Here is a 25,381-nt window from a genome sequence, read left to right on the forward strand (position 1 = left end):
ATTTTAATTATTTTTTTGATGATGTAATCACTTTTGGATTTATACCTTTACTTATGCTATAACCTACCTACCTGCCAAACTTCATGATGCTAGGTCAACGGGAAGTAACCCTATTGGTTATCTTGACAGACACGACGGACGGACGGACGGACGGAAAGACAGAAAGACAGACAGACAGAGAACAAAGTGATCCTATAAGGATTCCGTTCTTCCTTTTGAGGTACGGAACCGCCTCCTTTTTTGAAGTTCGTTAAAAATATAACCTCGTCGATTGAGGTACAAAGATTAACAGGGCTCTCTCCGTCACTCGTTTCATACAATCGTAGTTCCAATTTCATTTGAATATTAAGAAACCAAAGTCCATGAAATTTTGCAGACATATTCTAGAAACTAATATCTGTGTCTGTGGTGTTTTAGATTTTTCTCAAAATATGTAGTTTTAAAATTACAGGGGCTCAAAGATTTGTATGAAAATTTTAAGACCGCGTAACTTTGAAACCGAATATTTTAACAGAAATCTGGAAAACCACAGACATAGATAATAGTTTCTAGAATATGTCTGCAAAATTTCATGGACTTTGGTTGCTTAATATTCAAATGAAATTGGAACTACGATTGTATGAAACGAGTGACGGAGTGACGGTTCTATGAAATCCTACTTAAAATAAAAAACACTTACGACAGTCTGAGGCTAAGATGCATCTTGGATCTTCATAGCTAATGCGTGTATAGTTGGTCTTACAAGCGCAACCGCCAGGACAAGGGGAAGGTACTAAGCATTGTACTAAGATAAGTCTGTCATCCCTTGGACAATAGTTTGATGGACATGGGACTATACATGGGACGTAGGTTTCATTTTGCCCACATTTAGGACCTGAAACAAGTGTAAATTAAAAATTTATAACACCCCCGACAAGTGAAGGTTACATTAACTAGAAAAGAGCTGATAACTTTCAATCGGCTAAACCGATTTTCTTGGATTATAATTAAGAACACTCTCGATCAAGCCACCTTTCAAACAAAGAAAACTAAATTAAAATCGGTGCATTAGTTTAGGAGCTACGATGCCACAGAAAGATAAACAGATACACACGTCAAACTTATAGCAACTTTCTTTTTGGGTCGGGGGTTAATAATGATAATTGACTTCAATAATCCAGCTATTTTACAAAACTATATACTGGGCTATTATACATAATAGCAATGGTTATTACCTACACGTAATAGCAAACTATTTTAAAGACAGCATAGAAATTTTAATTGAACAATGAAAACCAACTTTTGTACAACATGTGGTTTGTGCACAATTTACAAAATAAACGTTTTTCATTATTTTTTTCAAGGCGTAATTTTTACTTAGCATTTCAATTTGGAACACGCATTCCCAAAGTTGATTCCAAAGTTTCTGTTGAAACTTTCTGTTGTAATTGATTGCGAATTTCACTGACAATATTGCTTTCTGCCTCAAACTATTTGCAATTAGCGTTGTTACCGATTCAAGCCGAAGTTCGCTTCCTTATTAGACTCCGACGTGACATCTGTTGGCATATTTGCTACAGTGTTAAATACCTCTCGTAAAACAATTTGTTTATTTAAACTTTCATAGGTCCAATAGGTCGCCAAAATTCTTCGGACACGTCTCCGGCGTGAGAGTGACTCAATTGAGCGTCTTGTTGTGCAGGGCAAGATGGAGGGCTCCAGAGGGCGAGGAAGGTCACCCATGCGATGGATCGATCGATTAAGTCTGCTGTAGGAGTTCCCTTGCACGAGTGTACATACCAGGCTCTCGACGAGCAGAGAAAAGTACAGTACCTGGCAGGAGTAGCAGGAAATATTGTACATTGACCTTTAGAAAGATAGCGGTTTCGATATTATTTCCTTTTCTACTTTCACTAGGTTATCATTATGTGTGGTATAATATTATCAACAATTATTATTACTCGATCTGCTTAACGGTCAATTTGGCTAATTTATTATTTTTAAATAATATTACTTACTTGGGACACATTCGCCTTTGCTGTTTCTCACATAGTTCTTGATACATCGACACCGCGGACAAGTGCTTGGAAATATGGCAATGCAAATGTTTGGCTCTTCGAATTTTCCACATACTGGGGATATGGGCTCACTTCGAACACATACATCGTTAGCGTTTCTTACATAGCCATCCATACATTTGCATGGTCTGCACCTGATCCTCTGTGTCTCAACGGCTTCCACAGCCGCTACATCAGTGCTTGGCTCCAATGGCTGAACTGAACTTGCATAGACTATACTGCAATCATTTGGTACTTCGTTTTTTCCACACTGAGGTAATGTAGTATCTAATAAAAAATTGAAACTGTCAATTAAATGCAATCTTTTTTTAAATTCATATACAAGTTAGCTCTTGACTACAATCTCGCCTGGTGTTAAGTGATGATGTAGTTTAAGATGGAAGCGGGCTAACCTGGAAGGGGTAGGCAGTTTTCATTAATCCCATGCCCCTTAGGTTTCTACACGGCATCGTACCGGAACGCTAAAACACTCGGCGGCCTGACTTTGCCGGTAGGGCGGTAACTAGCCACGGCCGAAGTCTCCCACCAGACCATACCAGAAATTTAGAAATTATAAAATCCCAAACTACTGCCAGGAATGGAACCCGGGACCTCTTATAAGACCACAGTGCTTACTACTGCGCTAGGGAGGCCGTCATATCACCTTATATTACTCGCAGGTCCGTAAACATGAAGAAGGCTAGGGCCTAAACTGCCAGTGGTCATGGGCTCCGTAGTGAGGAACCTCCTTATAAATCGTGCCGTATCAAGAAGTACTGCCTTCTGTATCATGCACTTTATCCAACAGAGCGATAGTTTCTTGACATTTTGTCGAACCTATTCGGTATAAAACCGTGGACAGATACAACTATCAGTTCAATAATCGCTGAGTAAACTCTCCATATTATGATGGGAATCTCGTGAGCCAGGTCCAAATATTTCGATACTATTTTTTTTTCTACTTTAAATAGTAACATCAACAATTATTATTATTACTCGACCTCAAAATGACCTCATGGTTTTATTATTTTTAAATAATGTTACTTACTTGGGACACATTCGCCTTTGCTGTTTCTCACATAGTTCTTGATACATCGACACCGCGGACAAGTGCTTGGAAATATAGCAATGCAAATGTTTGGCTCTTCGAATTTTCCACATACTGGTGATATAGGACCTAGTAACAGATATAGATAAAAAGATAACACCCGAGACTTGCTCGGTGTTGATTTAGATTTCCAAAAATCCCGTGGGAAATCTTTGATTTTTCGGGACGAAATTGGAAATAGCCTAAGCCCTTCCCGCGGAGACAAGCTATTTCTATTCCTACCCAGGTTCGTCAAACCGTATGGGTCGTGATAAGCTAGCAGACTGAAAGACAGACACACTTTCGCATTTAAGTTTTTTCTAGTATTTACTCTTGTCATTTTTTATACGGAAATGAATAGAACCGCGTCTTACATCTCTAACGTTGTAGTTTGTCCCAGGTTATAGTTTTTAACCCCCGACCCAAAAAGAGGGGTGTTATAAGTTTGACGTGTGTATCTGTGTATCTGTCTGTGGCATCGTAGCTCCTAAACTAATGAACCGATTTAAATTTAGTTTTTTTGTTTGAACGGTGGCTTGATCGAGAGTGTTTTTAGCTATAATCCAAGAAAATCGGTTCAGCCGTTTGAAAGTTATCAGCTGTTTTCTAGATATAACTGTAACCTTCCCTTTTCGGGGGTGTTATAAATTTTTAATTTACACTTGTTAGCATAAATATTACTTACTTTTAACACAAACACCGCTTCTATTTCTCACGTATCCGGCGATACATTTGCATCCCGGCAGGCATCTGATTCTATTAGCACTGACGACGTCCGTGGCAAGGGGTTGGGGATATAATGTGTCACCACAATTTATCGGTTCTTCGTTTATGCCACATTGAGGTGCTGAATTTGCAAAAAAATATTGAAGTTGTCTAGATTGTACAGATAAATCCCTTTCATATGATTCCTACCCCACTTAGTATGGTTACCATACTTTGAAAATTGAAAATACTAATTATATTAATTGTTCATGAATACATTTTTGTTTTGTGATGTAAGCACAAATTCGCGGTTTACGGATTTTTTCCTTTACTTGTGCTATAAGACCTACCTACCTGCCAAATTTCATAATTCTAGGTCAACGGGAAGTACCCTATAGGTTTCTTGACAGACACGGCAGACGGACAGATGGAGAGACAGATAGACAGACAACAAAGTGATCCTAAAAGGGTTCCGTTTTTCTTTTTGAGTTACAGAACCCTAAAAATCTTTATTATTATATCAATATTACATTAACGTGAAGCTCTGTCTCCTGAACAGCATAAACTTTCTTATATTGTACTGGATACGAGTATTGTGTACATTATAATATAGGTATATAATGCGAGCCTCAATAGCTCAACGGTTGAGGAGCCGACTGAATTCCGAAAGGTCGGCGGGTCAAACCCCACCCGTTGCACTATTGTCATACCTACACAGCTTTGCGCTTAGTTGGAGGGGAAGGGGAGTATTAGTCATGATTAGCATGGCTAATGATCTTTTAAAAAAAGTAAAAAAAGTATAATGTCCTTGAACTTACGGCACTGAGAAATAGGTATACAGATGCCGGCGGCATTGCGGCGATGGTCTTTTGCACAAACACATTGGGGCTGACATTCAGGAGCAATCAACGTCCAGCATATCGTAGACTGCTTATCACCGCAACCTTCCGAAAAGCATGGCTGGGGACATGGGTTCCAGATTTCGTTTGGTCTTGTGCAGTTTACAGGAGCTGAGAAGAAAAAGTTTTTTTTTAGATAGTAAAATAGCGAGCAAACGAGCAGGCGTATCACCTGATGTTAAGTGATTACCGCCACCCATGAATATTTGGAGTACCGGAGGTACCGCGGATGAGTTGCCGGTCTTTCAGGAATTTGTTGGTCCGCCCATTGAATAAGCCCCTGTTGTAATTTAGTGGGAACACCGCCGATGGGAATTGATTCTACAGTTTGTATGTGCGTGGAAAAAAAGATCTGGCACAACGGGCGGTTGAAGTGCACCAGGCACCCAGGTGGTAGATTTATTGTAAAGTGTGTGGATTTGAATCACTACATTCCAATTAATTATCATTAAGACAATACAATTTTTCCAGCATCGATGAAATCTTCTTCCGTTGATTGGTCTCGATAGTAAGATTAAAATAAAATGACTCTTATTCGATAACAATAGAGTTATAATTGTAAATAATTGTAGTATATCTCCAATTTTGATACAGATATGTTATCATAAATAACAGAATGTTACAATGGCCAAAGAACTTGAATTTCTTACGACATTCCGAAGCAAGGATGCACGTATCATCTTGCTCGCTACGCCGTCTGTAATTCCTCTTGCATGCGCATCCAGAAGGGCATGGATTCGGTTGATCACATGCGAACAAGGCTTTGCTATCAGTTTCGGGACAGTTAGCAGAAGGACAACCGGCATTGCAATAGACAAATGTTTGATTTTCCTTGCAGGGATTGCCACCTGAAATTACATTGACAGGCAATTACTATGTATCAGGTATTATAAAAATTGTACATGCTGTAATCTAAATTCACCATCAATCTATGCAAGTGTCTGCAACTGAATAGAGAATATTTTGTTGACAGTGCCTCTTACACTGGCTTCTCAGGGTGCGTGATTCTAAGGATCATTACGCACGGCTGGACGACCACGGATATCCAGTCTCAGTGGGTCTTGAGTTTTGAAGCCATTTCGAAGTAACTGAGTCGCCACGGATCGGACGCGCCGCGACGGACCGGACGTGTCTGCGCTACCACGGATACCCTTCCCTTCCCAAGGTGCGTCAGTGCGGGCTGGTCCACATCCAACCGCAATATCACGCACCGTGGGAAGCAAGTATTAGAAAATGCTATGAATATTAATTGGTCTACCTTCTGTTATTTTATTTGCTTAAGCAGCCAAGCATGCAACCAGCTAATTGCTAAATGAGTGAATCTATTGAAATCTTTCTAAATATTAATTGACCTATGAAATTATAACCGAATTTTATTTTTAAATATTACCTGGACAGTCCTCAGGCAAAATACATTTTCCCTCTTCAGACAGAAGGTAACCAGGTCTGCATGCACAACCGTAACTTACTCGGCATTCTTGACTGCATATACCGTTCGGGTTCTTGCAGGTCGAGGTACACTGATATGGGCATAGTGTATAAGTTGTGTTTTGCTCATTTTTGCAAAGATCTTCCTCTGAAAAGCATTTTTAAGTTACAAACACACAAGCGCTGGCATCTGAAAATACCAAGGACTTCAACTACTAACATAGTATGTTCAGTAGTTCTGAAAGGGACTTTCATAGTGGCCTCTAGCGACTTTTTTGATGCTTGACAAACACATTTATCATAATCATCATCATCGTCAATCAATAACGTCCACTGCTGACATACTATGTAGGTCCCTTACAGGTACTTTCACACGCCATGATCTTGCGCCGCCAGCAGTTCTCCATATCTGTTCACCTAGTTGGGGGTCTTCAACGCTGCGTTATCCCAGTCCAGCACCTTGGAATCGCAATCTCTATTGGTTTTTCAAACTATGTGCCAAACAGCTTCAGCTTCACAAACCGCTGAACTAAGTCGGTTACAATAGTTCCCCTCATTTCTGATTTGATCTCTCCAGCATAGCTTTCAAACTTAGGTAGGTGTTTATTTATACAGTTAGATAATTACAGTCAGTCAGTCCCTCTACCAATTCAAAAATCAGTTCGTTTCCACAAACATTCCAGGCTGTGGCTCTACTAATTTAACACATTGGCCTCGTTTCTCGGATAACAAATAACCCTCGGCGCAATTACACCGATTGGTCGCTGTGTCTGAGATTTGCGGGCAGTTTGGGGGGTTTGGGATGGAGCAAGTTGGCGTGCATCGGTCGTAAATATACGGGGTCTCACCTGGAAAGGTAATTTCCTATTTGTAGAGATTTAGCTACGTAAATTATAGACATTTGTTTTCATGGAAGGCTTTCGACTCAGTCTTAACCTTAAGTAGACAATTTATTTAGTGTAACCTTATTTGTGTTGTCTCGTCTCGTATTTAAAGTTTAAGTAAATACCTATTTGGTAGGTGTGGGGTTCGATTCCGGGCACGCACCTCTAATTTTTTGGAGTTACATGGATTTGCGGAAAATATCGCAATTAAACCTCCATGCATAAGTGTGTGAAGTCTGGCAATCCACACTTGGATGGCGGGTAGGCTATAGCCAACCCCTCAACTCAGAGGAGACTCGTACTCAGTAATGAACCAGAGATGAGTTGATGATGATGATAAAGAATTTGTGTAATCTAACGTCTGTTCACGACACCCTTTTTTCGAAAACGAATGTACAAATTAGGCGTGAGTTAAAAGGTAATGTGATATTGAAAACCAGTCCTTGTTACAATCTAGAAGGTTAATTACTTAGTATTAAGATATATTTATTCTGAAGTGAAGCACTTACGTACCTATTTCCTGTTATTTCGTGTTTTCTAATGTTTATGTTTGGGTGAAGTAAATTATGTCCTATCAAAAAACTTGTATTTACTTACTCTCAATAAGTACATAGAAGGACAGAGGAAGTATTTGCCTTAGTCTAGCCTTATATTAGTACCCGCGGCTTCGTCCGTGTGAATTTAAGGTTTTAAAATCCCGTGGAAACTCTTTGATTTTAGCTCTTTGACTTAGCCTATGTCACTCTCCAGGTCTTTAATATAACCGTGAAAAAAGGACAAACAACCAAAAAAATAAACTTTCGCATTAAAATATTGTTGTTGAATAATATTATGGGTAGGTACCTACCTAGTGAATATGGGTAGGGAGGTAGTGATTTAAAGTACTTTCTTAGAACACATAGACCACTACTATTTTACACAAAATTCTCTTGCACATGAGCGGCACTTGGTCTTCAGGGTAGAGTCACCAGGGCGAATGTTTTTAGTACTCACTTGAAACACATAGGCCGTTACTATCCCTCACAAAGTTCTCGATACATTGACATGGGCGGCACTTGATCGTCAGAGTAGAGTCACCCGGGCGAATGTTTTTAGCGCAATCCGTTGGTTCTTCATTTTGTCCGCATTGAGGGAGAGCTAATAACAATTTATTACAAACATTAACTTGTATAAAAAAACCGGTCAAATGGGAGTCAGGAGGATTCCTAACATCATACAAAAATATTTTTTTTTTTTTTTAATTTGATTGAAGGAATGAATATACTTTTACTGTAGACCACAAAATTAGTACAGATTAAAACACATACAAAGCAAAACAAAAATATTATAGGCAGGTTCAAAATTGCAGATATGAATTTGGGCACCTTTCGGAACCCTAAAAATGAAGATACTAATAAAGATTACATTTTAATGAAGTATGAAGTGGAATAGGCTGATCACGCGTGAGTAGTTCAACGAAATTATGAATTATAGAGTCACCAGGGCGAAAGTTTTTAGTACTTACTTGAAACACATAGGCCGTTACTGTCTCTCACAAAGTTCTTGATACATTGACATGGTATGCACCTGACATTCGGGCGAATGTTTTTAACGCAATCCGTTGGTTCTTCATTTTGTCCGCACTGAGGGAGACCTAATAACAATTTATGACAAGCATTAATTTTAACTTGTATAAAAAATAAAAACCTGTCGATCGCGAGTCGGAAGGATTCTTAGCATCGTACGAAAAAATAAAAGTTTTTTTGAAAATTTGACTGAAGGAATGAATATACTTTTACTGTAGACCATAAAATTAAACACATACAAAGCAAAACAAATTATAGGCAGGCACAAAATTGCAGGTATGAATTTTGGCACCTATCGGAATCCTTTAAATGAAAATACTAATAAAGATTACATTTAAATGAAATATGAAGTGGTATAGACTGATCACGCGAGAGTAGTTCAACGAAATTATGAATTTAAAAAAATAACATATTGGTCACCACAAAATGCATAAAAGGTATCGAAACATAGTCGTTGGAACTGTATGCTCATCCTAAGAACTGCTGCAAGTAGCAATAAACTGGGATAAGTTGAAGGTAGGGAAGGAAGGTCTTTATCCAAAAAATGGATCCATAGATATGTGCCAAGTCAAATAAAAGTCCATACTTCTTGGACACTTTTCCTGGGGTATACAGTTTCCTTCTCTGTCTCTCAAGTAGCCCTTCTTACAGTTGCAGCCAGGTTGACATGGACCAGGTTCACAATGAGCGTATATATTGGGGTCATAATCGCAAGTTTGTGGAGGACAGGTTTGCCTGCAAGTGGAGGGTGCCTCGTTATCACCACACTCAAGAAGCGGCGGAGCTAGAACAGTCATAACATATTATAATGTGTATTCAATCTATATAAATAAACACGTTTTCTCGTTTAAGACAGAAGCTTACGCGGAATGAATTTTTTTACTAAGTTAAAAAAATATAAATAGTAAATTAATTTCTACTTAATACGACTAGCTTATGTCCGGAACTTTGTCCGCGTGGACACACAAATTTCTTGTCCTCAAAAATCCTTTCTAAGCGGATGTCTACGGTGAGTCGTAATAGCTATATATACTTGCCAAATTTCTGCCCGATCCGTTGATAGATCAGTCAGTCAGGCAGTCAGCCAATCAGTCAGTCAGTCAGCTTTTCCTTTTATATATTATATAAAAAATATATAGATAAGCACGTTGTCATCTTAGATAAAGTTTACCTTGAAAGTAGGTGAATCACTTCAAATTTCAAAGGACAAATCTGTCCATCTATAAAAAATCGGCCATAGTGCGAGTCAGATTCGCGCACCGAGGGTTCCGTACTCGGGTATTTTTCCGACATTTTGCAAGATAAATCAAAACTATTATACTTACAAAATAAAAATAAATAAAAATCTGTTTTAGAATGTAGTACAGGTAAAGCCCTTTCACATGAAACCCCTGTTAGTATAGTTATCTAACTTTGAAAATTGAAACCCATTTTAATTATTATTTGTGATGATACCACAAATTCACGGTTTTCGGATTCATTCCTTTACTTGTGCTATAAGAACTACCTACCTGCTAAATTTTATGATTCTAGGTCAGCGGGAAGTACCCTATAGGTTTTCGACAGACGGACAAACGGAAAGACAAACAGACAGACAACAAAGTGATCCTTTAAGGGTTCCGTTTTTCCTTTTAAGGTACGGAACCATACTACTTAGCAACTTACGAGATGGGCATTTATCATTCAGGACACAGACTCCATTATAATCCCGGAGGTAATCCTTGATACAGTCACATCCGGACTCGCAGCTTTGGACCTCGGTACACTTGTAGTCAACACTGGATATGTTGCAGAATAGCGGTGGGCATGTTCGGCATTTCACATATTCTTCATTTTCAGGGCAGGGACAAGGTCTGGCTGGCTCTGAAAAGAAATTAAAAGATAATATTATTTATAAAGGACTATGCATTTTAAGCAACTTAATATCACTTGCTTTAACTGTGAAGCTAAACATCGTGAGGAAACCTGCATGACATGATAAAAATCAATGGGGACATTTTTGATTTTCCGGGATAAAAAGTAGTCTGTGTGCGTCTTCGGAATGCAAGTTATGCTTGTACCTAAAAATCCGTGAAGCAGGATGACCTCTGAATAGGTTCAGTCAAACATACAGACAAACATATTTTCACATTTACAATTTTGTTTTTGTTTTTATATTTATATTTATTCATTCATTAACTGATGCCCGCGTGATGTTCGCGTGGATATAGGTTTTTTTAAAAATCCCGTGAGAACTCGTTTATTTTCCGGGATAAAAAGTAGCTTCATTTTTTTTATTCTTCAGAAAGAATCTATCTTCATTCGCAGCCAAATCCGTCCCGTAGAAAATATCGAGAATGAATAATACTAACATTTAAAATTCTAAAAATTATATTATTATTATAGCTATAGGTAAACCGTCTAGCTAAATATTCGATATATCAATTCTTTAATTGAGCTGTCGTGCATTCATAAAAAAGATAACTAGCTGATAACACGCGTTTTGCTAAAGAAAATAAAGCTGGAGACTGACCTGCATCGTCGAAACTAATGTATCATGCAGGGTTAACCAGAACGCTACTAGTAAGAATGAAGACAAGTGATTTATGATTACTGATAAGATACCACAGAACAACCACGATTTTTTTTTTCAAAAATCCTATATTTTCAATAGGTCACAGTATATCAAATAAAACATCTGACTGACGCTAAAGGTCAACGAACGTTCCGTAAATAGGCTACTCTAAGTCAATATCGCGTCGTAGGTGGGGCATTGACCCTAGTTTTGCACTCTATACCTATAATGCGCGTGCTATTACCACAGTTTTACGATAGTGCTATTACTAAGCATCCGCTGTCTGCCTGTCCGTCCGTCTATCTGTAAGCGGGCTGTATCTCATGAACCGGAACCTATTCCGGTTCATGAGATACAGCCCGCTTACAGATACCTATAGAGAGTTGAAATTTTCTCTGAGTATGCATTTCTATTGCCGCTACAACAACAAATAATAAAAAAAACAAAATATGAATATTAAAAAGGTCACCACGCAAATTAAAAAAAAAAATCAAGGTAGGTACGTAGTGCGATAGTAATGAACCCTTCGCGTGCGAGTCCGACTCGCACTTGTCCGGTTTTCAACAGACGTTACATTACAACAATTTTAGGTCAGTCGCCACCTTTATCTTTGTGTACAATAGCTGGTATTTCTTCATTCGTTTTCATTATTTACCTAGCATTATTGTTTCAAAGGTGCTTGAACTTATGGAAAAGCATTTAAAGAAGCATATCACCGTGTCTAATACTTAGTGATTACTAGATGATGCCCGCAACTTCGTCCACGTCGATTTAGGTTTTTGAAAATCCCGTGGGAACTCTGCTTTTCCGGGATAAAAAGTTGTCTGTGTCAATTTCCGGGATGCAAGTTACCTCTGTACCAAACATATAGGTAAATCGATTAAACGGAAAGGACTTCCTTGGGAACTTTTTGATTTTCCGGGATAAAAGCATAATATGTCCGTCCCCGGGAAGTAAGCTAATTCTGTACCTTTCATCAAAATCGGTTAAACTAACTGACAGACGGACGGATGTACGGAAAGCGAAGCTTAGTAACAGGGACCCTGTTACTAGGCCTCCGGGAACCCTTCGGGTACGGAAACCTAAAAATACGAGTAACAAATACCTAGGTTGGTCCATGCCGAAAATACAAACTTAACTGATCCTTACCTAACGATTGCTAAGACATATGCCTACGTTTGACTGTGTTAGTACTAATTTGTGTAGTTTTTTTTTGGAGGTGCTGTGTAGCATAACGAATCCCAAAAAAGAATCACTATTATCATCATCAACCCTCGCCATCTCACTACAGAACTCGGGTATCCTCTCAGAATGAGAAGGGCTTGGATTTAATCCACCACGCTGGCCAAGTGCGGTTTAGCAGACTTCACATACCTTTGAGAAGATTTTGGAGACTCAGGCATCACTCTAATATTATAAAGGAGAAAGTTTGTATGTGTGTGTGTGTGTGTGTGTGTGTGTGTGTGTGTGTATGTTTGTTACTCCTTCACGCAAAAACTACTGGACGGATTGGGCTGAAATTTAGAATGGAGATAGATTATACCCTGGATTAGCACATTGGCTACTTTTTATCTCGGAAAATTAAAGAGTTCTTACGGGAATTTTAAAAAACCTACATCTACGCGAACAAAGTCGCGGGTATCACCTAGTATAATAATATGTTTTCTTACGATGTTGAACGATGTTGCTTAAAATGCACATAACTGCGAAAAGCTAGATGTGAGTGCCCGGGATTCAAAACCCTGACCCCCAAAATAAGAGGCCGACATCTGAACCGAAAAAAATAATTTCAAAATATAGGTAGTTACTCGCAAAATAATAGAAAAATAAATTTCTGACAGGTAAGTATTGCATATCTAATATTATATCCAAAAAAAATATACCTAGTTATCTTTCAATAGAAAAAGTGACTATACATACGCGCAATGGTTAACGCATCTTGACATAAGCCATCCGCCACAAAGGCTAATAAAACAAAAAACACTAGCATCGTCACCTCTGCACCTCTGTTGAATGGTAAGTATTTTTTCCTTTATATACATTTTATCTACCTCAGTAAATAAATACTATTAAATATTAATCGCTTTAAATGTTAGGATTCCGCATTGAAAAGAGTGTGAAATAATGTACCCCCAACCGAATTTCAGCCAAGGCGGCCATCTCCATAGAGATTAGCCAGCGGCGCGGGAGATATTATAGTGCGCAAATACAGGTATACTCTCTATTCCCTCAATCTCATAGCCTGATTGGACGGAAATCCAACACGACCGGAGAGAAATCAGGCGCAGGACCGACGGCTTTCATGCTCTTCACGACATGGAGATGAAACACTGCCCACTTCCTAATGCCGAGCTGGGCTGGTACCGAGATTTTCTTAACAGATAAACTTAACAATTTTTGGGCCGACCCGGGAATCGAACCCAGGAGGTCATCCGCAGTCGAACATGCTAACCACTAGACCAACGAGGCAGTAAAATAATATATAGTCGTGCCAACTCGCTTATGCCGTCAGTTTCGCTCGTACAAAATTTGGGCAGAGTAGCTTGAGGGTCTATTAAGAGCGTTCACGCAACGAGCCGTTTCTCAAGTTCAAGCATTATTCAAGCGTTCTTCCCCGCGCCACACCCGGACAAGGAGACCGTGTCTTGAGCCCCGTACACCGACCTCATCTCGACCTTGGTCAAACGGAGAAGAACCCGCTGCTGCTTAAAATGTTTACCTATACTTGAAGGAAATTCCGAATTTTTTAATGAATATCAAAAATTGAAGAACTGGCATGAATTGAACATGTAGACATTTAATAAAATATATTCGAAAATACATATATCGCTACCTACTGTTTTTGCTTACGTAAAAGTATTTAACCGTGAAGAAAAATATACCATTAATCACTAACACTTATGTAAATAAAGATGGTCTGGCAGACACTTTGTATTTATTTAATGAATAACACAAGCTGATAAAACAAGTTGAAAAGTGTCTCATACACGTGCGTGATTAAAAAACCGGTCAAGTGCGAGTCGTAATCGCGCACGTAGGGTTTCGCAGCATCGCCTACGATGCCACCATACCAGATACGATACCATATATGATAGATGGTATACGATGATACCAGAAATCTCACTTGACGACGGAACAGTGCCATCCATGATGTAGTTTGGTAAATTAGATTTGTTCACGAACACATTTTTATTTTTTTGTGATGTAACCACAGATTCACAGTCTGCAGTTTTTTTCCTTTACTTGTGCTATACCTAAGACCTACCTATCTGCCAAATTTCATGATTCAAGGTCAACGGGAAGTACCCTATAGGTTTCTTAACTGACACAACAGCCAGACAGACAGATAGACATAATACAAAATGATTCTGTAAGGGTTCCTTTTTCGGTACAGAACCCTAAACATGGTGCTCTTTTGTTCATTTACTGACTGTTGCTAATACCTACCAGCTGTGATAGCCAATTGGTTAAGACGTCGGCTTCCTGTAGATATTCGGGAGGCCGCAGGTTCAATCCCGGGCACTAACTTTTGACGTTTCAAAAAAAGTCACTTGCTTTAACGGTGAAACAGAACATCGTGAGGAGACCTGCATACCTGAGAGTTCTCCATAATGAACTCAAAGGTGTGTGAAGACTGCCAATCCGCACGGGACCAGCTTGGCAGACTATGGCCTAACCCCATCTCATTCTGAGAGGAGACCCGTACTCAGTACCAGACCTGAACTCAGACCCATCGTCAGCGTGCGATTAGACTATACCTACTATAGGTATAACTACATAATATGCCTACTTCTAAAATCTAAATGATCGAAGTTATACTAACCTCTGACAAATATCTGACTGACGCTATATACAAGTTAAGCTAGTAGTTAAGCCTCAATATCTCAGTTGCTTAGTTGGAGGGGAAAGGGGAATTTTAGCCATGATAAAAATGACTAATATTCTTTTTTTTTAGTTTTAGGTAGGTAGGTACGAGGTGCTTCTGTACCTATCCACCAATACTGCTTACGTACTTTCATTGGCAAAGATAATAAATAATTTCGTACAATTAAACATAAACACTTAAGTAAATGATGATGGCATTGATTAAACAGCAATTTCAAAAAAATATCACAATCTGTTCAAATAAGTATTGTTTTGCTAAATATTGCATGTTGTTATTTAAAAAAAATGAAAAATAAAATATTATGTTGATTTGCATAAAGTGAATTTAAAGTAGGTAAATAATAATTTGCATTTTGTGCGTCATATTATTTTTCGTTAATTTTATAAACTGGACACTTTCAAGTTAAGATTTTTATATAAACCTGTGGAGATGATATTGCCATTAGCGCTATTAGAATGCGATAAGCCTACGTTGTCGATTTTATTTACAAATGGCGAAAAACCAAATTAAATTTGAATTTCGCGGGCAGACCCGTCTAGTGCACCTAGGTACTTACCGCAATCGATAAACCTAACATAACTAGTACTTTCAAACATGTACTTCTTGAAATAGATCTTATTTACCTCTTATTTAAAAGGTGTTTGGCGAGAAAATTTGGTTTTTCTTTGAAAAACCAAATTTTCTCGCCAAATTTTTATGTTCTTGCGACGAACAACATAAAAATCAATGATAAATTTTTATGTTCTTGCGACGAAGAACATAAAAATCAATGATAATAAAATATACCTACAAGTATAACGTGTATAATAAAATAACACGACACGATATTAGTGTTTACTGTTTGTCTTTATGTATAGTTGACCTTGCGGTAGGTTAGGAGGTACCTACTCATAACAGCCTACATGGTCTGGTAGGTACCTAATAATAATTATTTAGCAAAATGCTTTTAATTTTTATTGGTAGACTAGCTGATGCCCGCAGCTTCTCCCGCGTGGATTTAGGGTTTGAAATCACCATTGATCGAGGGATCACCATGATTTAGGAATGCAATTCCTTACAGCATCAGGGTTGAGGAATTGCATTCCTATTGAAAGTCGGTTAAAAAAGTAGCCAATGTTACTCCCTGGGCAATCCTCTACTTGTCTGTGAAAATCCCGTCAAAATCGGTTCAGCCGTTCCGAAGATTAGTCTTTTCAAACAGACAGACAGACAGACAAAAATTTTAAAAACGTGTGATTCAGTTATGGTATCGTTCAAATAACCATATGAGCCTAATATGAGGTAGTAACTTCGAAATTACAGACAGACACTCCAATTTTATTTATTACTATAGTTAGCTATTATATGACGTAGGCATTCGTAAGAAAGAGTTTCTGTAAATTCAAACCCTAAGGGGGTAAAATAGAGGTTTGATATTTGTGTCGTCCACGCGGACGAAGTCGTGGGCACAAGCTAGTTGTTCAATACTTCCACTTTGTACATCGATGATCTACCAATTCACATTAGGTCAGCGTGATTGACTCTGGCCTAAACCCTTCTCATTCTGAGAGATCTGTGCTCAGTAGTTGCCCAGTGAGAAGTTGATAATGATGATGACACCGATAAACCATACTATGACGGGGAGAATGTAATTCTAAAGAAGTTTTTGATGCAAACTTAAAGATGGTATCTTATCAAGGGTTTTTCGACCCATTAATAGTTATGTTTCATTGAAAAATGGTACACCTACTTATTCAGATTCATTTGAATAGTAATAAAAACTTTCGCGAGAATTGCGCAGTGCAATATTAATAAGACATATTTATTTTTTCAATCTGCTTTTAATTAATTTCAAAAAAATAGTTAACAATATATAAATACACATTTTTTTTATATCAAGTAAGTAGTAAGACATTAGAAGAATGACATAACAATCGACAATAGCTTAGCAAATTGCTTAGCCGAAAACAAAGTAATTTTTAACATTTAATTTAAACATAGTAGGTACCGAATCAATACAGCTTATAATATAATCCTGGTAATTTAAATTTTCGGGCTGCTTTTATTTTTCTATTTTATTTCATATATTTCGTCTCTTGATGAAGATTAAACAGCAGCTGTAAAACATAAAACATAATTACTTACCACATAATTTTATGTCAAAAATAGTAAATTAATAGTAAAGTAGGTGTAACATGTAGAAATAGTCCGTACAAAATTCTCACGCGTCATTAGGTAATTAAAAACCTAAATCCTCGCGAACGAAGTCGCGGACATCCTCTAGTTTTAAATTATTGGCTTTGGCTTTGACTTTGACTTAGAATCGACACACGCACTCACACAAGTGCTGCATTATACTTTCCCGTAGTCGGGTAAAAAATGCAATCGAACTTACGGCATTCTGCTTTAGGTATGCAGTTGCCAAATGCATCTCTTTGGTAGCCTCTTAGGCACATACAGCGCGGACGGCATTCAACTGGGAGAAGTGTATTGCACGGGGTTGTTTCCTCGTCTAATTCACCGCAGGCGTCACCAAAGCACGCTGAGGGGCATGGATTCACAGCTTCATATTTCCCGGTGCATTGTACTGAAAACAAAATATATTTTTATTGGTAACCATAAATAAAAGCACAAACTGACTTACTGCCATACACTCACGGCTTAAACCGCTCCTAGATGTCTGAATCTGAGATTCTGTATAGCTACACCTAGATTTTAATTTTGCAAACGAATTCCGTTCTAAGCACGCAACGAAGAATCTGAGCAGAAATTCAGCTTGGGTTTTGAGAGGTTGGTAAAGAAGCTACACTTTCATAAGTCTATGTTGGTCGAATCCCATGTCGTTATATTTTATGTTCATGTCATGTTCATGTCGGACGTTATGCTCATACTGACTTAAGTAGAAATAGCACGCGATAGCGGGATACTTAAACAAAATGTTCTCCATACATTAACATGGGTGGCACTTGTCGTCGGGCGAATGTTTTTAGAACTTACTTGAAACACAGACCATTACTGTCTTTCCCAAAGTTCTCCATGTCAAGTCATTGACATGGGCGGCACTTGATTGCCAGGGTAGAGTCACCAGGGCGAACGTTTTTAGTACTTACTTGAAACACATAGGCCGTTACGTCTCTCACAAAGTTCTCGCTAGATTGACATGGGCGGCATTTGATCGTTCGGGTGAATGTTTTTAGAACTTACTTGAAACACAGACCATTACTGTCTTTCCCAAAGTTCTCCATGTCAAGTCATTGACATGGGCGGCACTTGATTGCCAGGGTAGAGTCACAAGGGCGAACGTTTTTAGTATTTACTTGAAACACATAGGCCGTTACGTCTCTCACAAAGTTCTCGATACATTGACATGGGTGGCAATAGATCGTCAGGCGAATGTTTTTAATACTTACTTGAAACACAGACCATTACTTACTATCATTCACAAAGTTCTCTATACATTAACATGGGCGGCACTTGATTGTCAGGGTAGAGTTTAGTACTTTTAGTACTTACTTGGAACACATAGGCCGTTTCTGTCTCTCACTAAGTTCTTGATACATTGACATGGGCGGCACTTGATATATGGGCGAATGTTTTTAGCGCAATCCGTTGGTTCTTCATTTTTTGGGCATTTAGGGAGATCTAAAACAATTTTTTATTAACTTGTATAAAAAATAAAAATATATAAATATTAAATAACAAATAAAGAAAAAAATTCAAAATAGCCGCCATGCAATTTTGTGCCTGCCAATATATTCATTCATTAAAATTGAAAAAAAACTTTTATTTTATTGTACGTTGGAATGTAATCCTTCGCACTTAACATATTTTTATTTTTTGTACAAATTAATAACAAATTGTTTTAGATCTCCCTAAATGCCCAGAAAATGAAGAACCAACGGATTGCGCTAAAAATATTCGCCCATATGTCAAGTGCCGCCCATGTCAATGTATCAAGAACTTAGTGAGAGACAGAAACGGCCTATGTGTTCCAAGTAAGTACTAAACTCTACCCTGACAATCAAGTGCCGCCAATGTCGATTTGTTTTTGGTCGTTGGTCGAATTGGTCGAATCCCATGTCATTATTTATGTTCATGTCATGTTCATGTCGGACGTTATGCTCATACTGACTTAAGTAAAAATAGACCGGGATAGTGGGATACTTAAATAAAATGTTCTCCATACATTAACATGGGTGGCACTTGATCGTTAGGCGAATGTTTTTAGAACTTACTTGAAACACAGACCATTACTGTCTTTCCCAAAGTTCTCCATGTCAATTCATTGACATGGGCGGCACTTGATTGCCAGGGTAGAGTCACAAGGGCGAACGTTTTTAGTACTTACTTGAAACACATAGGCCGTTACGTCTCTCACAAAGTTCTCGCTAGATTGACATGGGCGGCATTTGATCGTTCGGGCGAATGTTTTTAGAACTTACTTGAAACACAGACCATTACTTACTGTCATTCACAAATTTCTCTATACATTAACATGGCCGGCACTTGATTGTCAGGGTAGAGTCACCAGGGCGAACGTTTTTAGTACTTACTTGAAACACATAGGCCGTTACGGTCTCTCACAAAGTTCTTGATACATTGACATGGGATGCACCTGACATTCGGGCGAATGTTTTTAACGCAATCCGTTGGTTCTTCATTTTCTGGGCAATTAGGGAGATCTAAAACAATTAACTTGTATAAAAAAAATATGTTAAGTGCGAAGGATTCCATTCCAACGTACAATAAAATAAAAGTTTTTCTTTAATTTGAATGAATATTGGCAGGCACAAAATTGCATGGCGGCTATTTTGAAATTTTTTCTTTATTTGTTGTTTTATAGGAAAAATTTCTCTATCTCTCTTTAAAAATTTCAACTCTCTATTATATGGTTTATAAAATACCGGCTACTAACAGACAGACAGGTAGACGGTTGGACAGTGGAGACTTAGTAGTTATGAGTAAAAAATAACATATTGGGCTGGTATCACAAAATGTATAAAGGCATCGAAACAGATTCGTTGGAACTTTATGCTCATACTAAGAACTGCTGCAATTAGCAATAAACTGGTACAAGTTGAAGAGAGAAAGGAAGGCTTTTATCCAAAAAAATGGATCCATAAATATGTGAAAAGTCAAATAAAAGTCCATACTTGATGGGCACTTTTCCTGGGGTATACAGTTTCCTTTTTCGTCTCTCAAGTAACCCTTCTTACAATTGCACCCAAGTTGACATGGACCAGGTTTACAAGCGTATATATTGGGGTCATAAGAGCAAGTTTGTGGAGGACAGGTTTGCCTGCAAGTGGAGGGTTCCTCGTTTTCACCACACTCAAGATACGGCGGAGCTAGAACAGTAATCATAACATGTAATGTATATCTATTCAGTTTATGTATAAACTTCATGTTCATGTAATGTTAGTCTAAATATATAAAAGGAAAAGGTGACTGAGAGACTGATCAATCTCGGTTGATAGATTGCAGTCGGCTCATTCGGTCTTTGATTTTCCGGGACAAAAAGTAGACTATGACCATTTCTAGGGTAAGCCAAACCCTGTAAGTATCATGTTGAAATCACTTAAACGGATGGGCTGTGAAAAACTAACAGACAGACAGACAGACTTTAGCATTTGTTAATAATAACTAACCGATAATATAACTAGCCGATGCCCGCGACTTCACCCGCGTGGATTTAGGTTTTTCGAAATCCCGTGGGAACTCTTTGATTTTCCGGGATAAACAGTAGCCTATGTGCTAATCCAGGATATTATCTATTTCCATTCTCAATTTCAGCCAAATTCGTCTAGTAGTTTTTGCGTGAAGGAGTAAAAACACACACACACACACATACACACAAACTTTCGCCTTTATAATTATAATAGTGTGAAGTGTGATAATTTCATTTTAAGCCTCATTCTAAAAGGAGAGCCATGATAGTGGGCCGGCGGCAATGGGCTTGTATTAAACTTTATAGTGAACAAAAACTTTAAAAACGTGTGATTCAGTGTTGGTATCGTTCAAATAACCATATGAGCTTAATATGAGGTAATTATTTCGAAATTACAGACAGACACTCCAATTTTATTTATTAGTATATAGATTAACTTTTGGTTGTATTACTTAGGACGGACGACATCAGGCGAGTAGCAGGGAGCCGCTAGATTCAGGCGGCGCAAGACCATAGCGCGTAGAAGTCCAAGACCTATTCAGCAGTCGAAATCTGGCGGTTGATGATGATGATGATGATGATGATGATGGTGATGATGGTGATGATGATGATGATGATGATGGTGATGATGATGATGATGATGGTGATGACTTACTTGGAACACACTGATCGTAAGAGTTTCTCGAATATCCCTCGTTACACCGGCATCCTGGCTGGCATACTTGGATTGTTGGAACGTCAGAATAATTGTCGGCACAGTCCGATGGCATTTGGTTTTCTCCACATTGAATTTTAGCTAATGAACAGTAAAAGTCATTAAAACATATTATAATACATGAGTGAATACTGTAACTTATATTTTGTTGTGAAATTAATTTTATGGCGTATTATAAGTAGGTAGGTAGGTAGGTAGTATATTTTAAGTAGGTAGGTCATGAAAGCGGTGATTGCTTTGTAGTTAAAATGCTGTAATTCTTTTCAGGAGAGCGGGCGTTCGATCCCTGGTACGCACCTCCGTATTTTGGGATAAAAAGCAGCCTATTTCGTTCTAGAGGTCTTTAACTATATCCATACAAAAAATAACGTCACCCGTTTCTCCGTTGCAACGTAATTGAAATACAAACCAACAAATTAGTTTGTCCAAACAAACACGCTTTCGCATTTATAATATGGGAAGTGATAACACTGCAGAATAACCGGTTAAAAAAACCGGCCAAGCGCGAGTCAGACTCGTGCACCGAGGGTTCCGTACTTGGGTATTTTTTCCGACATTTTGCGCGATAAATCAAATACTATTATGCATAAAAATGTGTTTTAGAATTTACAGGTAAAGTGCTTTCATAATATGATACCCCACTTGGTAGGTATAGTTTCTTATTTTGACAATTGAAAATACTAAGAATTAGTATTTTCGATTTATTTCAATAATTAAAAAAAAAATGTTTTTTTTGTGATGTAACCACAAATTCATGGTTTTCGGATTTTTGACTTTACTTGTGCTATAAAACATACCTACCTACCTGCCAAATTTCATGATTCTAGGTCAACGGGAAATACCCTATAGGTTTTCCTGCCAGACACGACAGACGGACAGACGGACAGACAGACAGACATGCAACAAAGTGATCCTATAAAGGTTCCGTTTTCCTCTTGAGGTACGGAACCCTAAAAAATATGTAGGTTTTCATTTCAGATTGGGTTAACCTTGAAAAACTAAATTACTAGTAAACCTGTTCGTCTTAACAAAATTGTTAGCAACTTACGAGAACATTTTTCTACCGGGATACAGATTCCATAATCATCCCGGAGGTAGTTCTCGATACAATCACATCCTGGTTCGCATTTTTGGACCGTGGGACACGTAATGGTTGTGAAGGATATGTTGCAGAATTGCGGCTGACAAATTGTTCGGCATCTCATATATACTTCATTTTCGCGGCAAATAATAATTGGTCTAGTTGGCCCTTGAAAAAACAAAAAACCGGTCTAAGTGCGAGTCACACTCGCGCACCGAGGGTTCCGTACTCGGGTATATTTTCCGACATTTTGCACGATAAATCAAAAAGTATTATGAGTGTACAAGTAAAGCCCTTTCAATGATACCCCACTTGGCATAGTTATCTTACTTTGAAAATACTAATTATTATTTGTTCATGAACACGTTTTAATTTTTTTTTCGTGATGAAACCACAAATTCGCGGTTTTCCGATTATTTCTTTACTTGCTTGCTACTTTACTTACTATTTCAACGGGAAGTACCCTATACATTTTCTTGACAGACGCAACAGACAGACAGACTGACAGATAGACAACAAAGTGATCCTCTAACGGTTCCGTTTTTCCTTTTGAGGTACGGAGCCCTAATTAATTTCAGAAATAATATCAGAAAGAAAGAAAAAAAAAATCTTTATTTTTGAAAGCTGTGCCACCTTGATCCAAACTTCATACTTAGTCGCATGTGTTAGGGAAAAGACGTACAGAAACTTTCAGGTTTTAAAAATAATGAAAGTCTGGCCCTCACAGGCTCTTAGTCTGACTAGTAGCAGAGAGAACGAAAGATTCTATTACACTAACTATTTGGTACAGACCTATCTAGATTGTTACGTTTTAGAATATATCGAACACGTTGTATATCTCATTATAACTCATTAACAGTCATATTATATCAGTAGTAAAAAGTACTTAGTGAATTACTTACTCTCAATTATTTCTTCTTGACATAAGCCCTCCGCCACAAAGGCGAATAAAACAAAAAACACTAGCATCATCACCTCTGAATTTCTGTCTACTGGTTAATGTTGTTTCCTTATATACATTTAGTCTACCTCAGTAAGTAAATATTATTCGCTTTAAGCTGTTAGGATTCGGCATTGAAAAAATATGCTAACACAGTGCCTCGCTTCTGCCCCCGGTTTTGTCCGCGTATTTCGGTCACCTGTAGGTACCTACTCTTATTTAAGATACTTATGTATTTTCTAAAAAGCTGATTTTGTATTAGAGCAGAAATGAAACTGATCGAAATGCAGACTTACATTAGGTATGGTTCCAACGATTTTTGACATGTAAATAACCTACAAAGTATTAGCATCATATTAAGTGTCCGTTCACATAGACCGGCTCGGACAGAATCGAACGGTGCTCTTCTTTTCACACAGACCTCCGGCGCGCGTACGGATGGAATTGGCCGGAGCGACCAAGCTTTATTTCACATAGACCGGCTGGAAGAGCACTGTTCAAGCCGATGCGAAATAGTACGCAAACGGAGCTGTTCGGCTGCGCGTCATCAGAAATCATACGTAGCCAGTTGGCTCCTTTTATTTTTTCACACTAACCGGTTTGCTCTCCGGCATTCTCAATAACAAAAGAGGTGATATGTAAAAATAAACCTTATTTCAACTATCCAACACTCTAAAAATAGAGAGAGCGATTAAAAAATCGCTATCAAAATCTGCTCTCCGGTCCGAGCCGGTCTGTGTGAACGGACACTAAGGCAATTTTATAAAAGTAGAGATAGAGAATCGATAAAAAACCGGATACTAGGATGTACTTATATAGCTTTGACTATACGATGAATGCACAAAATAAGGAAAAATATAGTTTATGTAGTTTAAAATAAATTACAGGAAAAAGATAATAAAATTGATCCCTATACTTAATTATTGTAAAATAACAATCACCATTTTTACTTTATAGTTGACGGATGCACGAAAATATTAGTTAAATTATGTCATAAATGATTGAGACAATTGATAATAATGTACATTTTTCTATGATTTTTCTTTATTTTATTATTTTTGTAAACATTTTTGATAAAACAAATGTAATAATGAGAGTATAAATGAATGAGAGTGACAAAATTTAAGTTGTAAGTATAAACACATGGACAAAACAATTTTTTTTTATATCGATTATTAAGTACCGCTTAATGCATACGTAGGTATTTATGCGTGAAGAAAAATAATTCTATACAATTCAGCACAGTAACACACTTTTTTTTTGTCAATAAACATGGTAGGTATGGCAGGACACTTCGTATTTATGAATAACACAAGCTGATAAAATAAGATGAAAAATAATAATATTATATGGTACCTGCCGTGCGTAGGTACGTAATAAAAAAAATTGGTCAAGTGCGTCGGACTCGCACAGGAAGGGTTCCGTACCTTTATACAAGAACTGCTGCTTCTTAATTTTTTTTCATTTTCATGGCGGTCATTTTGAAATTTTTAGGGTTCCGTACCTCAAAAGGAAAAACGGAACCCTTATAGGATCACTTTGTTGTCTGTATGTCTGTCTGTCTATCAAGAAACCTATAGGCTACTTACTTGCCGCTGTCCTAGAATCATGAAATTTGGCAGGTAGGTAGGTCTTATAGCACATATACATGAATAAATCTGAAAACCGCGAATTTGGGGTTACATCATTAAAAAAAAAATTAAAATGTGTTTCAATTTTCAAAGTGAGATAACTATACCAAATGGGGTATCATATGAAAGGGCTTTACCTGTACATTCTAAAACAGATTTTTATTTTTTTTTAAGCATAATAGTTTTTGATTTATCGTGCAAAATGTTGGAAAAAATACCCAAGTATGGAACCTTCAATGCGCGAGTCTGACTCGCACTTGGCTGGTTTTTATTATTTGTTGTTATAGTGGCAACAGAAATACTATTCTGTGAAAATTTCTACT

General features: G+C 37.8%; 1 protein-coding gene across 1 annotated transcript in view; it reads right to left on the reverse strand.

The window, feature by feature from the left end:
- The window catches only part of LOC123869072 (zonadhesin-like), a 30,058-nt gene extending 6,544 nt beyond the window's left edge, over window positions 1-23,514 (reverse strand). Inside the window, exons 1-19 of the mRNA XM_045911809.1 lie at window positions 23,390-23,514; window positions 22,455-22,655; window positions 21,347-21,487; window positions 20,177-20,371; window positions 19,577-19,705; window positions 18,537-18,665; window positions 17,364-17,610; window positions 13,079-13,188; window positions 10,270-10,467; window positions 9,191-9,388; window positions 8,544-8,672; window positions 8,033-8,176; window positions 6,118-6,303; window positions 5,378-5,575; window positions 4,647-4,838; window positions 3,809-3,970; window positions 3,085-3,213; window positions 1,998-2,324; window positions 680-874 (exon numbers count right to left, since the gene is read on the reverse strand). Coding sequence (XP_045767765.1) covers window positions 680-874; window positions 1,998-2,324; window positions 3,085-3,213; window positions 3,809-3,970; window positions 4,647-4,838; window positions 5,378-5,575; window positions 6,118-6,303; window positions 8,033-8,176; window positions 8,544-8,672; window positions 9,191-9,388; window positions 10,270-10,467; window positions 13,079-13,188; window positions 17,364-17,610; window positions 18,537-18,665; window positions 19,577-19,705; window positions 20,177-20,371; window positions 21,347-21,487; window positions 22,455-22,655; window positions 23,390-23,459 — 3,280 coding nt within the window. The 5' untranslated portion in view covers window positions 23,460-23,514. The remainder of the gene's footprint in view (window positions 1-679; window positions 875-1,997; window positions 2,325-3,084; window positions 3,214-3,808; window positions 3,971-4,646; window positions 4,839-5,377; window positions 5,576-6,117; window positions 6,304-8,032; window positions 8,177-8,543; window positions 8,673-9,190; window positions 9,389-10,269; window positions 10,468-13,078; window positions 13,189-17,363; window positions 17,611-18,536; window positions 18,666-19,576; window positions 19,706-20,176; window positions 20,372-21,346; window positions 21,488-22,454; window positions 22,656-23,389) is intronic.
- Between the last annotated feature and the right edge of the window lie 1,867 nt (window positions 23,515-25,381).

Source organism: Maniola jurtina, chromosome 10, assembly GCF_905333055.1.
Source record: "Maniola jurtina chromosome 10, ilManJurt1.1, whole genome shotgun sequence".
Taxonomy (NCBI): Eukaryota; Metazoa; Arthropoda; class Insecta; order Lepidoptera; family Nymphalidae; genus Maniola; species Maniola jurtina.